The sequence below is a fragment of the Bombus pascuorum genome, chromosome 4 (genome assembly GCF_905332965.1).
Source record: "Bombus pascuorum chromosome 4, iyBomPasc1.1, whole genome shotgun sequence".
Lineage (NCBI taxonomy): Eukaryota > Metazoa > Arthropoda > Insecta > Hymenoptera > Apidae > Bombus > Bombus pascuorum.
Window position 1 is genome coordinate 10,147,688 of NC_083491.1, and position 14,369 is coordinate 10,162,056.

The following is a 14,369-nucleotide window of genomic DNA, read 5'->3' on the forward strand; positions in this document are numbered from 1 at the left end:
AACGAAACATACACGTTAAATCTGCAGACGCTATTAAACAATGTTCTGCCATTACGAGTAGTTCATTCAGCGAATTTGATTGCCATGTGACGAACCACTTCTATTTCAAAATATCAAACGTACACACTTCAAAACTGGAAAAATGCTTAATACGAGCTATTCATTTGTTTACCATCTGATCTGCTATCAATTTTATCACTCAATATAATTCAATGTGGATCACGAATACATAGCGGTAGAAACTGTTAGATGGTATTCGTAGCTGTACCACGGAAAAGTTTTAACGAGCATGGAAATGAGAACAACTCTTTCGGCAGAAACTTTCTAATTAGATTATGACCAATAGAAAACGCTACATTTAAAGAACAATTTCATGTTTGCCTGAGAAAAAAATAGGATGTAAAGAACCGCAAAGTGAAATAAAATGACGCCTACAGTGAAACGAAGTACCATACTAAAGCTGAAAATATATTTTTTTAATCCAATATAAGGACACCCATACACGCGCGCTCGCACATACACAGTAGCCAATGTAACAAATTGCTCAGAGGCTCTTCAATATATAGAATATGTATGTATTTCATCGAGACACGTTCGATGAAAGATCGTAGTATTGGTAAGAGTAAAGCGTAGGCGTTTACATCGAAGCGATTCAAGGGGAAACACAGGAATCCCTGAAATATTCTTTGTAAGTTTTCAAGAAATCCCTGAAGGATTATCGATTGCAGCGATAGAAAAGCCGATAAAAATCCAATAAGACACTGGTATGGCATTTTAAAATACAAGACGATTGCGGCAAGTGTCCGATATATCTGGCTTTTCAGCTTCCGAAACCGGCTTTCATCGATGCCACAAGTTCTTAACAGCTGAGTCAGACAACCTGTCTGAGATACGAGGTTCACCCCGTATACCCTAGGAGCAAAGATCAGATGATAGAAAAGAGCCACTTCTTGGTGGTAAGATGAACCGATTATGACAGGAATAGGATCCAGTGTGAAATATGGTAGTAACCGGCGGAATCTACCGCACCGATCGGAGAACGTTGCTAAATTATCCAAGGGAAACCGCAAAATTATTGGCTTTCGATCGATCGAGAATTAAAATCATTATCGTCCACAGCGTACCGCATTTAACGAAATATCGATAGGTTTATTTCGTATAACAAAATGAATTAATTTTATTCGAATTAGCTAATAATTCAACCGTTTCGACGAATAAAATATTTTAATGTCAACTAAAGGAATAAATTACCATAGGAAATACAAATTCGTTAACGTATAAATACATCCTTGTATATAATTCCACTTTACATATAAATAAACCAATTTGTCGTATATTTAAATATTTCGCATTTTAAACAGATACAAATCTCCTGAATTAGAGAAAAAAGAAGAAGAGTTGAGAGGAACTTGGCGATAGTAAAGAAGCATTGTTAAAGAATAAAAAACGAAGGAGTTGCCGGTGACATTTAATAGGAAAATTATCAAGAGATTTAAGGAAGTCAAGGTCTTTAGAAAACTACCGATGATCCTAAAATATCAGCTCGTGTATTAATGTATCCCCTGCCTAATCAGCCGTTTCTGTTTTCATCCAGACCAGCCAATATTTGCGTCACTGTAAAGTACTGTGTAAACGATACTCGAGAATATTACTCCTCCGCATTACTCTTTCGTGCTTCTTTGTATCCATCGGGTTAAGCTTACATAAGAAACGTGTGCTTATTCACGACCAAAGACATTCGACGGCTTTTTGCACGCGGTAACCGCCCGAGAGATCAACGCCCTGCGACATACTATACGAGATTCTTTCACACTGGCAGGAAACGCGACCCATCTTTTTCCTAAATTCGAACGATCGAAATAACCGATACGTCGAAAGCTTCGCTCTATTTCATTCAACGAGCCAGAGCTCAGCGCTCCTCCCTTGAAAACCGAAGTTAGTATTTGTAGATACTTCTGGAAATTAGATACACCCACGTAAAAGTAACAAATCGCTAGGGAAATACGAGAAAACATGAGACGTACAGCTGCGATCCAAGTTGTTCAACAACGAAATAGTCTCTAACTTTAGACGCGCGATCGAAAGTACGTAAACAAATGCTTTATTTACCCTGTCTCCTTTCTCAAGTTTCATGCTTATTTCTTGGCGAAGTATTTAGCTCAAGGAAACGTTAGTAACAACTAGATCAAAATAAAAACATTTGAGCGATTAAACGCGAGTTCCATTACTACCGAGCTCGAACCAATTGCGTTCTCCATATAATCAAACGTTCGAGCTCGAAGTGGGTTACTCGTGAATGAACGGGTGAAACGTGAATAGGGGATGAGAAGGAAACGCTTGGTCAGCGGTCGGTAGGATATCTGCCGTTTTGGGTGATCTACTGGTGGATTTACCAAATCAGGAAACTCCGGTGTAACAACACACTTCCATCAGCGAAGCACGCCGTGTTGATCACAATGATAAAACACAATATCGAAGAACGCAAGAGGTAGAAATACGTGACGCTCGCGAGAGGTCGTCTCGAACCGTGTGGACTGCCGGGTGTTTACAGGCAACGCGAGAAAACGTTGCCAGAAATTAGCGCTCTTCGCCGGTGGATGGTTTCGTAGCACGTCTCACCAATGGTAAGGAGAACTGTGGACCGATCGTACGCGAACTGTCACCGAACAGTAATCATCTCCACGTGTTCCAGCAATACGATCGACCCCAGGGGACGTACAGTTGTCGACGAAACCGTGAATTAGGGGAAGCGGAACGCGTCGCTCGCGATCTACGTTCTGCGACATACTAGCTTTCGTAGCCTGACGCCCACCACCCTCGGCCGGCATCAACTCCCCTTTCTCCAACGAGCATCCCCCACCCTCATACCCTTCAGCTCTTGCCAGCCGTCTCACCCTCGGCTTCCCTGGTCTAACGCGCGACGCGACCAGCAACCCCCGCGTCGAGGAACCGACGTTTTCGCAGTACCGCCAACGCCAGCAACTGCCGATTGGTCTAGAGCAGTCTCGACCATCGTCCCGGTGCTACTGAAAGGTAGAACGAGAATCAATCGTGACCCAACTTTAAGAATCGTTTCTTCTGTTTCGCGCGCGTATCGATGCTTGACGAGGTTGGCTATGTCGGCACGTTCGAGTCGAGGTATTTGCTCTTTTTGGAAATAATACAGGCCACTGATAGGCATGTGAGAAAGAGAATAAACTGACCGGCATTATTCCAATGCTGCTAGGATTGTATTAGGAATGTAATAAAAGGATAAGCTGACTAACATTGTTCTAGTGCTGCTAAGAATGTATTAGGAATGTAACAAGCTTCTTGATTTTAACTGTAACGAGACTGTGTAATTAAATAAAATTATTGGTTTGCTGAAAGAGTAATATATTTCAAGTGATTGTTGGAAAAATTTTAGCTACGGCGACTGTTGTTTGAATGCTGAAATGCGAACCGCGCTATACGAGATGAGCTGACTGAAATTGTTTTAATGCTCTTAGAAGGTATTAGGGGCGTATTAGGAATGTAATAGGTTTGTCGCGTTAAAAGAATAGATAAAATAGTATAGACAGTTTACTAGAAGAATCGCGTGCATTTATGTCATAAGATGCACGGAACCAATGAATGAGAAATGCAAAATACAGTATAATAATATGAATGTTAGAATGAAAGAAATTTAATTTGTTATTTGTAATTAGTCACATTTTTCCTATAATCTAAAATATGTTATGTTTTGTATAATGTAATAAAAAATGTAATTTGTAAAAAAAATAAAAAATGTATAATAAATGTTGAAAACAGAATAGTATATCGTTTTGTTATTAGCTTTTTTATATTCCAGAGGTTATCAAATTCGTTACGATAGATAAGATCAAATATTACTGTTAGCAAAATATAAAAAATGTACATAATAGTATGTGTTTCGAAAAATACACGTTGTACTTAGAATTTTAGTAAAAGTAGAATAAAAAGATCTGAATAGTAATGTAATATGCGAAACAAAAAATGAACAATTTTGTGTCCTTCATTTATTGTGAACTTCATATTTTATGAAGTATAGATATTTTTTATGGTGCATTTTTAATCTTGATTCCTTTTGTTACTTTTAGTAGCTTTTTTTATAAGTATCTCTATATATACAGTTTCGAAAATAATATATAACTCTCTAACCGATCCTCATTCAATTCATCGTTCTATATAAATAGCGTGGGAAGTGTCACGGTAATTGAATTAAAAAATTCGTTCTGTCCCTTAAAAAATATTTGATTATCTGTAGTAGAGTGAATTTGTTTCATAGTACGAAATTGAACATGGTTGATCTTTTCTACCTCGCCTCAAGTTTCTAGTTGACCCCGATGCGTGTTAGCCAACTAATCCATTGAATGCTAAAAAATAGTAGGGATCAAAATGTACCAGAGAAAGTATAACACGAGCTAATTGATCAATCCTCAACCCTCTTGAATAGTTTCCACCTATATATAAACCACCTGAATAGGCAGTACGTATACACAAGCCCGAAATAGCCAGTTGCAGTTGTCCTACTAAATACACAAGCAACAAATTGCTTTGAAATAACACGACATTCGCGTCAAACAGCGAATATATTCGCGATATATATATAAGAACATAAAATAGATACCAAGATGGTAAAATAAAAAAGACGAATGAAAATATTAAACAACAGGATTACATTTCAAAATATTTTAATAATGGGAAAGAAAAAAATTTTCCTCAAAAATAATAACGCAATTATTTGTAATCAATTTTCCTAGCTTACTAATAAAAATATATTTCAAACAAATTTTATAAATTATAAAATTATATTTAACTTATGAACAGTTTCTTTAGAGAAAGCTTTTTTCAAGAAGAAAATTAAATTCTTTTATAGAAGATAAAAGCTATTTTTAACATTCCAATTATTTAATCTGCACGTCTATCAATCAATTTAACTAGTCAATAAATTATACATACATTCGTTACGATAATAAACTGCACGTTATTCGACTTTGATCGTGGTCACTTCGATGGCACTATGACAGGACGATATTCGAGAAAAAAGATCTGAATAACTAACTGCCTGTTCTATTTGCAAGTACTGTTCTGTCGACCTGTCGACCTGCACGATCTCGAAGTCGATCCAATATTTATGCGCATATATTTGTCAAAATGTTCGCTTTAAATTCGTCAACCACTTCGTTCTCTATCGAACGAGTATCAAAAGAGAAGTCAGCTTTTTACCAAATTCCTTCGCTTCCACCATTCTCTCTCTTCCTCTGAATAGTCTTGAGTGCGATTGATCGATTGTAAACACTATCAGACATTCAGAACACGTCTGATGCAACAGTTAGGAAGCAGTTGACAAACATTTTCTTTGAAGTATTGCTTCCAGAACGAGTTGTAGGCAAGTCGCACCGACGAACCTACTCGATGATGCAACATTAGACTTGGTATTCGCAAAGGAGATATCCAAGGTACAAATACCTATTCCAACAAGATTTCTCGACATTCGATGTCGTACGTATATTTTCAAGATATTTCACAATTTTCCTTATCATTTGGTATTTACATGTAAAGGAAAACTAGAAAAAACATTAATGTGAAAAATATATTGTTATACCTTTAACATTCATGGACGAGATATTTCACGCGCAAATATTTACCTATTCGATTTCTTGAATGAAATATCTTGAAATTCGATATTATTCATGAAGCTTTGAACATGATATCTTCCCCTTTCTCTGTTTTTCAATATTTGAAATTGAATATTTTTCATATGGAAAGAGAATAAAAGAACTATTGATTATAAGAGCATAACACAGAATACCTTTGCATGACTCACTTGATATTAGCCTAATTTCCTTATTAATAAAATAACCATTATATATACTAAGATATACTATTCCTATTTTGTAATTATAGTATTTTCTACTTCGTATTATGATCATTATTTGTTTATATATTTGTTGTCAATAAAATACTCAAATGTATAAATACATATATGATACAATATAAAAGATGTGATATGAGAACTGCATAAAATTTTTGTTCCTAGTATACCGAAAAAAGTAGTATACAATCAAAATTTGTGCTAGTATCTCTATTAATTTGTATTATAGATATTGATATTTCACAGAAGAAAATTATTATTTGATTATTTAAAATAATGTAAAATTAAAATGTAAGATGTGAGATAACACGAAAGTGAATAAAAGTGAATTCATGTAAAAAACAAATTTGAAACAATAGGTACGTAAAGCACAATAGATTGAAAGTTGATACGCAAACAAGTGGCGAACTTTCGTCGGGGCTGATTTGTTTTTTTTTTTTTTTTACTGCTACAGGTATATCAAGCCGGCTTTGCTTTTTTAACTGACTCGTACGGACGAAATCGTATTGAAACTCGTATCGTAACTCTTGAACGCTCGAACAGTAGTTATATTTGATCATTTCTGCAACTGCAATTGCACTCTGGATATTTTCAAACTCTACAAGGAAGCGTTAATACAGCCGTGGAAAGGATCTATTACTCGCATCTTCTGACATGCACTTTTTACATACGACAACTTCTTAAAATCATTCGGGACATACTAAACCTTTTTTAAACTATCAATTTCATTTAAAATAACATGGTCTTTTGAAAACGAAATACATATGTATAGATTCTATAACTGAAGGTATTTACTAACAAAATTCCAGCATTTGACATTCATTTATAATTAATATTTGTTTCAAATGGATATACAAAAGTACTCTGTATTTATAAATATGGGTTATTTATAATGTAAATAATTGCATTTAAAGTGTTAATTGTAAGAATAGTAGCATTAGCAATAATGGAAAAGATGATGTATGATAGCTAAGACAATGTATATATTTAAACTAGATATATATCTTTCAGAAAAGAACGCTATATTTGTACAGACAATGCCATTTTCATTTAATGAAATAATCGACCTCCCCTCACTAATTTATGGCATAACACATGGAATTTTATGTCCAATATGACTTCTATATATCATCAAAACGAAATGTAAAATTATCAAAATTAATCTAATTGTACTTAATTTTCAACTCATAGTAATTTAAATTTCGTTAAGTATAAATAGAATAGCAAGACCTCCTTGTTACAAAAATATTTGATTTTCTCAAGGTGTGCTAGTCTGCTCGATATTTAATATAAAATATAGCAAGTTTGTGGATCATTTTACAAATTAACTTAATTATTATACAATTTATAGTGGAACCTATAAGAGAACATTTCATCTTCCTTTTTATGAATTGTCAGAAGTACATATTTATTATCACAGAATTAACTATCTTAATAATAAATACTAATCACTTCTTTAAAAAAAAGCTTCCTTTATTATATGAATATAGGAACGTAGAAATTCTATGAAACCTGACATATACATTTTCAGTAAAAAGTGACAGTCGAACGAAATAAAAGCATTTTATTATCTACGAATGTTGTAATTATTGACCAACGAACACATAATTATACTATTCGATATCATCAGAAATGGGTAATGAATTTTCCTCGAGCTCAAAATGGCACGCAAAAGCTTTCTAAACGAAGAGCCCCCAAACGCTTCGGGCTAGTAATAAATTTCCATAACGCTAATCGAACCAGAATCGGACAACCTAATTTTCCAGAAAAGTAAGAATAATTATTAAGTCGTCGCTCACGATGGTACGTAGATCCAGTCTACCGTCAGAACTCGTTCTTTTCACAGTAACATCAGTCCTATCGTTCTTTTAGTCCAGCTCTATTTGTCTTTTTCTCTTCTTCTTCCATATTTGTCCTGCTCTTTCGTACTATCTTTTTCCCCTCTTTACGTGTTTCTCTCACTACAGCTACGGGATTTTTAAATGAGAATTTTAACGATCGACCTACATTTCTGTGCCCTATTTACGGTGTATCGCATGCAATGTCAAACACCGCGATAAATATACTACCACCAGCGACGACTGCCACGGCGAGAAAGAAGAACGATGTAATTGCGAGTACGCCGCAAGACCCCTTCGCATTGATGCCTCTACCAAAAACGGGAAACAAGAGAGAAAGGAAACGGTATTGTAACGATTAGCAATTTGTCGACCCAGTTCCAATACGTTTTTGCTTTTTTCGAGATTACACAGTCTTTGTGATAGTAGATAGAGTAGACAGACGCAGGGCGTTTTAGGGCGTTTTATGGTGTCTTATGATGTCTTATATACCTTACTTTTTAAATATATATGTAGCTAATTCATTGTAATAATACAAGAGCCATTTTATATGGGATTTAACAAGTCTCGAGAGGAGAATATTGTGTACGAACGAATTGGTTCCACATGGAGGCATTTAATAATTGTACGCATAAAATGTAACATTAAGCGATACCAAACGACCCTAAGTGAATTTAAGTAAACGATAGATTATAGGTCGTTGGACGTGTCGTCGCATAAGAAGCAGAGAGGACCTTAAAATCTCGAAAATGCTTCCACCTGGAACAAAGTCGTGTCAACCATATGTCCGCGTTGAAATAAGATAAATTTATCTAGAATTAAATTTATCAGAATTTATTTTTAATTTTATCAGAAATCCTATTTCGTATAATTAATACTGAGATATACGATTGGAATTGAAACTCTGTATCAATAAATAGTGAACACATAATAATTGTATGCAATTCTAACAGAAAAAGTGAAAAACGAAAACAGAATATAAACAGCTCTTCTTTTTAGACTCTTTCAATAAATATTCTTTCAATAACAATTTAGATTTCAATAGAAAAATCTAATTTAATAGTTTCTTCCCATCGTTACTTAGATTGATATACAAATAAATTTATATATATATTGACTACATATAAATTGTACCCAATAAACACACCGTAAACCTCATATTCACTACAATTAATTGAGAAATATATTTTATAAAGAGTCCAGTCTTTTTTCTGATGCATAACGTTTACAATCTTAAATTGATTTAACTGCATTTTATTTCTGATACAATCTAAGTTATCTAAAAATGAAATATTTCTCTGTGTGAGGGGGTGTGTCATTTATCTTAATTTGTCCTCCTCATAAATACGAATATAATTTATATCCCTATATATTTTATACTCAAATACAATTTATACCTCCTCCAAAAATTATATTCGTTCCATATTCTTTACTTTTCCATATTATATAATATATATATATATATAATATATAATAAAAAATATATAATATATATTTATATATTATTATGTATATTTAATTACATAAAATTTCAAGAATCAATTTATCGTTTGATTAGCATAGTGCCAAGAGATTATACATACATACAGTACGCTTTGTTTGAATCGTAGTTCGCGCCAAAATCATTATCGACGAATCGATCAAAATTTAAATAAATTTCTGGAAGACTTACCCTCATGTGCGGCTGGACGAGAAGTTCATGGAGCTCCCGAAGATCCGCCCTATCGATGTTTCGTATCGCTGAATGCTCTATTTCTCGAAGTAGTTCCTCGACTTCTCGCGCACGCTGAACTGCATCTGTCTGCGGCGCTCGACATGGCGTTGGAACTCGAGTCGAGATTCTATCGTAAAGCTAAGGAACAATAACCATATTAATCATTCTATTTAACTTTTCAAACTAAAGATATAACAATACTTCAACCACAAATAACAATTACACGCTTATTATCTAATTATCAATAGTACCGCTTATGTATGTATAATATTACAGAATGTTATATATCTCATAAATACGTTTCAAGTTATTTCGTCTTGTATATCGTGAAATACAATTCCCATAAATATGACTTGAAATCGTCAACAATCATTAACAGATCGAGAACATCGACATAAAGGAAATAGAAACAATAATACTTGAACAAATATAAGATCAATTTCGTCCAAAAGTTTAAATAAACTTACAATAAAATGTACTAATTTTCTACACATCCGCTTGTCACGTCTGTCAGCCATGTACTAATCGTATTCGCGGCAAAATACGCTAGTTCATCACGAAACCTTTAGATGTCTCATCACGTTACAGCGATTGGTTCGTGTGTGGATGGAACGACGATATTGTTTACATTACCGACGAAAGAAAAAGAGAAAACCAACAGAGAAACGATTACCCACGTTTTTGTTCAAAATCGATTTACTCACCAAGAGGTAGGCAGATTCGAGCAGGTCACCGACCAATTCGACCTCGCCGACATATATTAATTGACAAAGCCGCATCCTTGTTTACTTTCGTTTCCAGTTTTAACACGTGGGCTATTCGATCCCACGCGATCGTTTATATAACACAAAAGAGATGCACGTAAACATCTATACGATGGAAAACGAAATACGGCGCCATTTCAATCCTGTATTGCATTTTGTTTATCAGACCAGCACGTCAGCCATCTTAATAAACGGACTTCGAGCGCTTGCGCTCTTTCCCACGTCGAATGAGAACGCGTAACTGGCGTAAATAGAAACCGACAGAAACTAACGGTGGCGCCACGAATGACGGAAACTACCGTTCTGCGTATTGGTAAAGTAGGAACTCTAGAAGTACGTATTAGTGTATGTGTATATGTTTCTGTTTATGTTTATGTTTGTATTCTGAGATATACCCAGTAATGAAAATTTATATCAATAAAAATTATATTGGAAAAGAACACATGAATATATAGTCGTATAAATTCGTAATAATTGATTTCAAATGATATTCTTTATCATTCTAGTCGTTATATTATCGACACTCAGTAAGTGAATAAAGAGTTATTTATGCGTAAGAAATAAAAATTATCATTAAATTTCTTTTCTATTGTACAACATACTTTTTAACAGAGGAAACAAACGATAGTACTATTAAGTGTATAGAATATTTTAAGATAATGTGGGAACTGCATTTCATATACCATCTTACGAAATATGAAATATATGTATGCATACAGTCAGAAAAGTTGATATATATATATAATTTTTACGGTATCTTTAATATACATATTCTTACCTCTAAAATGGCTCGAAGACGATAATCGTCGACTGCATTAAGTATCTCAGCACGTGTCAGTCTTCCACTCTCTTGAAGTACTTCAATATCATCCAGAGAGTCTAAAATTTCAGCTACAGCACCTACAAATTAATTTTGTCTTTAGAAGATACACATAATAGTACGTAATAAGTAATACACAATTGTTACATTCTCGATAATATTTACTATTCCCTATAATTCTAATTAACGCAAAATTTCAGAAGTATAATAAAAAGAATATATTGATGAAACGAATTTATAGATCTTTACAATTTAAACGACATTAAAGTAGAAAAATAAGCCCTCACTTAATTAGAATTGGAACTAACTTAACTTAAACAACTGATTTAATATTAGATAATATCACGTATTATTTGCAACTCTAAGCAACGTTGAAACAAGCAAAAGATAATAACAATAACCAAGTAAAAACATCAAAAACTTATGATGTTTTAATTGTAATTAAAATTGGAAACTTTTAAAGAATTTATTTAATGACACTTACTTCCTTAATTCGTTCAGTTTTATATAAAGATTAATGATTAAATTATTTGTTTCTTTCCTACTTATTTATAATTAACTAACCAATATATAATTAAAAGTAGATATTAAAAATATTTATACCTGTGGTTATAACTTCATCATCGCCTATGTCGAAAAAACTGTCGCCGTTAATTTCCGAATATGGGATGTGCCATTTCGACGACGAGATCGCCACTTTTACAGATTCCTTCAATTTTCGTCTAGCGTTGAATTTCTTAAGCTCTTCTATAGTTTCGCCTAAATGTATTCGAGCCACGCCCTTATCACGATCCTACAAATATAGTTTGTTTAGAGATTATGCAACTTCAATATTGTCATAATGAATAATGAACTTAATATTAATGCTGCGCCGTGATATGTATGATAAATCACTTGAGAAAGTTCTTAGTGAAATTAGAGCATCGAACGAACGCCTCGTATTAATTACTTCTCATTAATTTCATCAACCATGAACGAATCAAATTTCCCATATTTATCAATCAGAGAAATATCAATATTCTTTTTATTTAACGAGTATATATTTAACAAAAATAAATATTCATTAATTAAAATAAAATAAATCAGTAGAAGTAAACAAATATATGCACATGTATTTGTATACACTGTAGAAAATAATCTACACGGTCGAGTAGAAAAATGTTCGCTTTGAAAAAACTCCTGTGTCGGGCAATTTCTTCTTAACGAAAAAAGGACGATCATTAACGCGCGTTTCTATGAAGTTCTTAGGACTTCAGCGAATGTGCAGTCACGTTCAAAAAACTGTAAGTAGTACAGGGAAAAATATACACCGCTACAGTTATTTTCATTAACCGGTGGAACTTTGCCCCTGCTATAGCGATCGATAGCCCAGTTGCACGTGTATTGCATCGATATATGGGGTGACTCCAAGCTTCGCTACCTTAGGTCACTGGCTAACTGTCGTATCATATAAGTATATTCTTACTTTATTACACCATATGCCATGGACATGCGCACGTACATTCACCGGATATAATAACAGAAAATGAGGCCGTTTATCGAAAACCTGATACGATATAAAAAGAACCAGATGCGCTCGCAGCATCTATTAAATAGAAGTTGTTAACATAAATGGCTCAACACTAAGGATAGAATCAGTTTCAATACGCACTTACGAATTCAAATCGATTTTGATGCAAACATCTCACTTCCTAAGAGTCGATTTCTATTAAACTTACTTTAAAAGAGAATTTTTCATTTTCCATATTGACTAAGTTAGTATCGAACTTCAGAATGGGCCCTTGTAGATGTTACTTCGATATTTGCATCAAATATAGAATCGCGAAAATTATATTCAAACTTTACAAGGCAAGAAACTATGTTACTAGGTATAAATATTACACACAGCGTATACTCCGATTTCAATCGAATTTCGTATTGCAAACAAAAAGCTATCGTTTGAAAGATTTACACAGAGAATAGAAGGTTCTCGATTCCGATCCACCTGGCCTAGGTTCGATTATATTAAAGTTCCACTTACATTTCCCAAAGTGAAGATAAAGAGTCCCGAAGCTATATTGATCTAAAAATGTAGTTTTCTACCATTTTTAGGAATACACGTAAGTTTTTCTCAATCAGATTTGAACTAGTATAAAATTACACTTTATAAGTATTCGAACCCATCTCTACTAAACGTACTGCTTCAAAATTCCAAGATATCTCTCCTCTTAAAAATTTCACGATTTTACCACTTCGACCTTCATTAATTTAGTACTAACTATATCTAAGTACTTTAATACCCGAATTCTAAATATCTATCTCGCGAAGATGACACGATTATCTTTCGAAACTTCTTTCAGATTTTCGCGATGCAAGCTTTAAGCTCCCTAGAGTTTACTCCATATGTATCGATTAGACTTTTAAACGCTCGAAAACTCTGATTTCCTTTGAAACATAAAAGACAACATTTTGAACACGACGTTAAATATGGAAATGACGTTAAAACAGATTGAATGAAAGGCGACTTACTCTGAGCCATTTGTGGTTCAGCACTTCCTGTATGGTAATCCTGTGATTTACATCCGTTGTGAGCATTCTTTGTATGAGATCCTTGGCTGACTCGCTGATATTGTCCCATAATGGCGATCCCATCTGCAAGTTTTACAAATACCTTATGCATTTATTATACTTATGACAGACATGGAAGCGTGTTCGTCAGAGCTAAATGCACATCAAAACATGATTATCTTTCTTGCGCGCTTTGTAAAAACAGAGAAAATGTAATGTCTGGTCAATTTCTACCTGTACTCGTCCTCTGCAAATTGCTTCTCGCAGTCTATCTCGAGAGCCGACGAATGGAAGTGTACCAGTTAATAGGACATGAAGTAGTACTCCGGCTGACCAGACGTCACCAGGCTTTCCGTACTGTCTGCGCTGGACCACTTCCGGCGCCATGAAGTGTGGACATCCAACACGACCTGCACGACCAAGGACACCATCAGAAACATGTAAAATAACCGACATTTTCGGCATGGTGGAAGCGAGACGGCAGTGATTGCTTCGAGAGTCCACAGTCGATCGTTACACGTTCGAAGAAACTTTTAGAACCGACCGAAACTTCATCGGTAAGTTCCAAATGAGAAGTTTCAACATTTCCCGCAAACTTCTCGCCTCTCGGTCATCAACGATTCGTAAACAACGACCCGCTTCTCGTATCGCGTTCCACGAATACTTTTTTCACGTCGATTAACTGCAGCTTCTGTTAAGAACACGTTCAATGCCGCGTATATTATCAACGTCGATCGACGATTTTTATCGGAAACTAATAACATCTTGAGAAAAGAGGTACGCGCCCGATCGTTTGATATTGAAAAAGAAA

The 14,369-nt window shown here is 34.4% G+C and overlaps 1 protein-coding gene and 1 long non-coding RNA gene across 10 annotated transcripts in view; one reads left to right on the forward strand and one right to left on the reverse strand.

Annotated features, from left to right (window-relative positions):
* Positions 1 to 14,369, reverse strand: part of LOC132905979 (peripheral plasma membrane protein CASK) — a 263,638-nt gene that overhangs the window by 199,195 nt on the left and 50,074 nt on the right. For all 9 annotated transcript variants that reach the window (XM_060957781.1, XM_060957783.1, XM_060957780.1 and 6 more), the window contains 5 exons: positions 13,793 to 13,968; positions 13,520 to 13,642; positions 11,615 to 11,804; positions 10,970 to 11,091; positions 9,386 to 9,565 (listed from right to left, as the gene is read on the reverse strand). In XM_060957781.1, the coding sequence (XP_060813764.1) occupies positions 9,386 to 9,565; positions 10,970 to 11,091; positions 11,615 to 11,804; positions 13,520 to 13,642; positions 13,793 to 13,968 (791 nt within the window). The remainder of the gene's footprint in view (positions 1 to 9,385; positions 9,566 to 10,969; positions 11,092 to 11,614; positions 11,805 to 13,519; positions 13,643 to 13,792; positions 13,969 to 14,369) is intronic.
* On the forward strand, positions 9,902 to 10,947 carry LOC132905987 (uncharacterized). The gene is made up of 2 exons (XR_009657906.1): positions 9,902 to 10,137; positions 10,229 to 10,947. It is a non-coding gene; the product is annotated as an uncharacterized LOC132905987 (long non-coding RNA).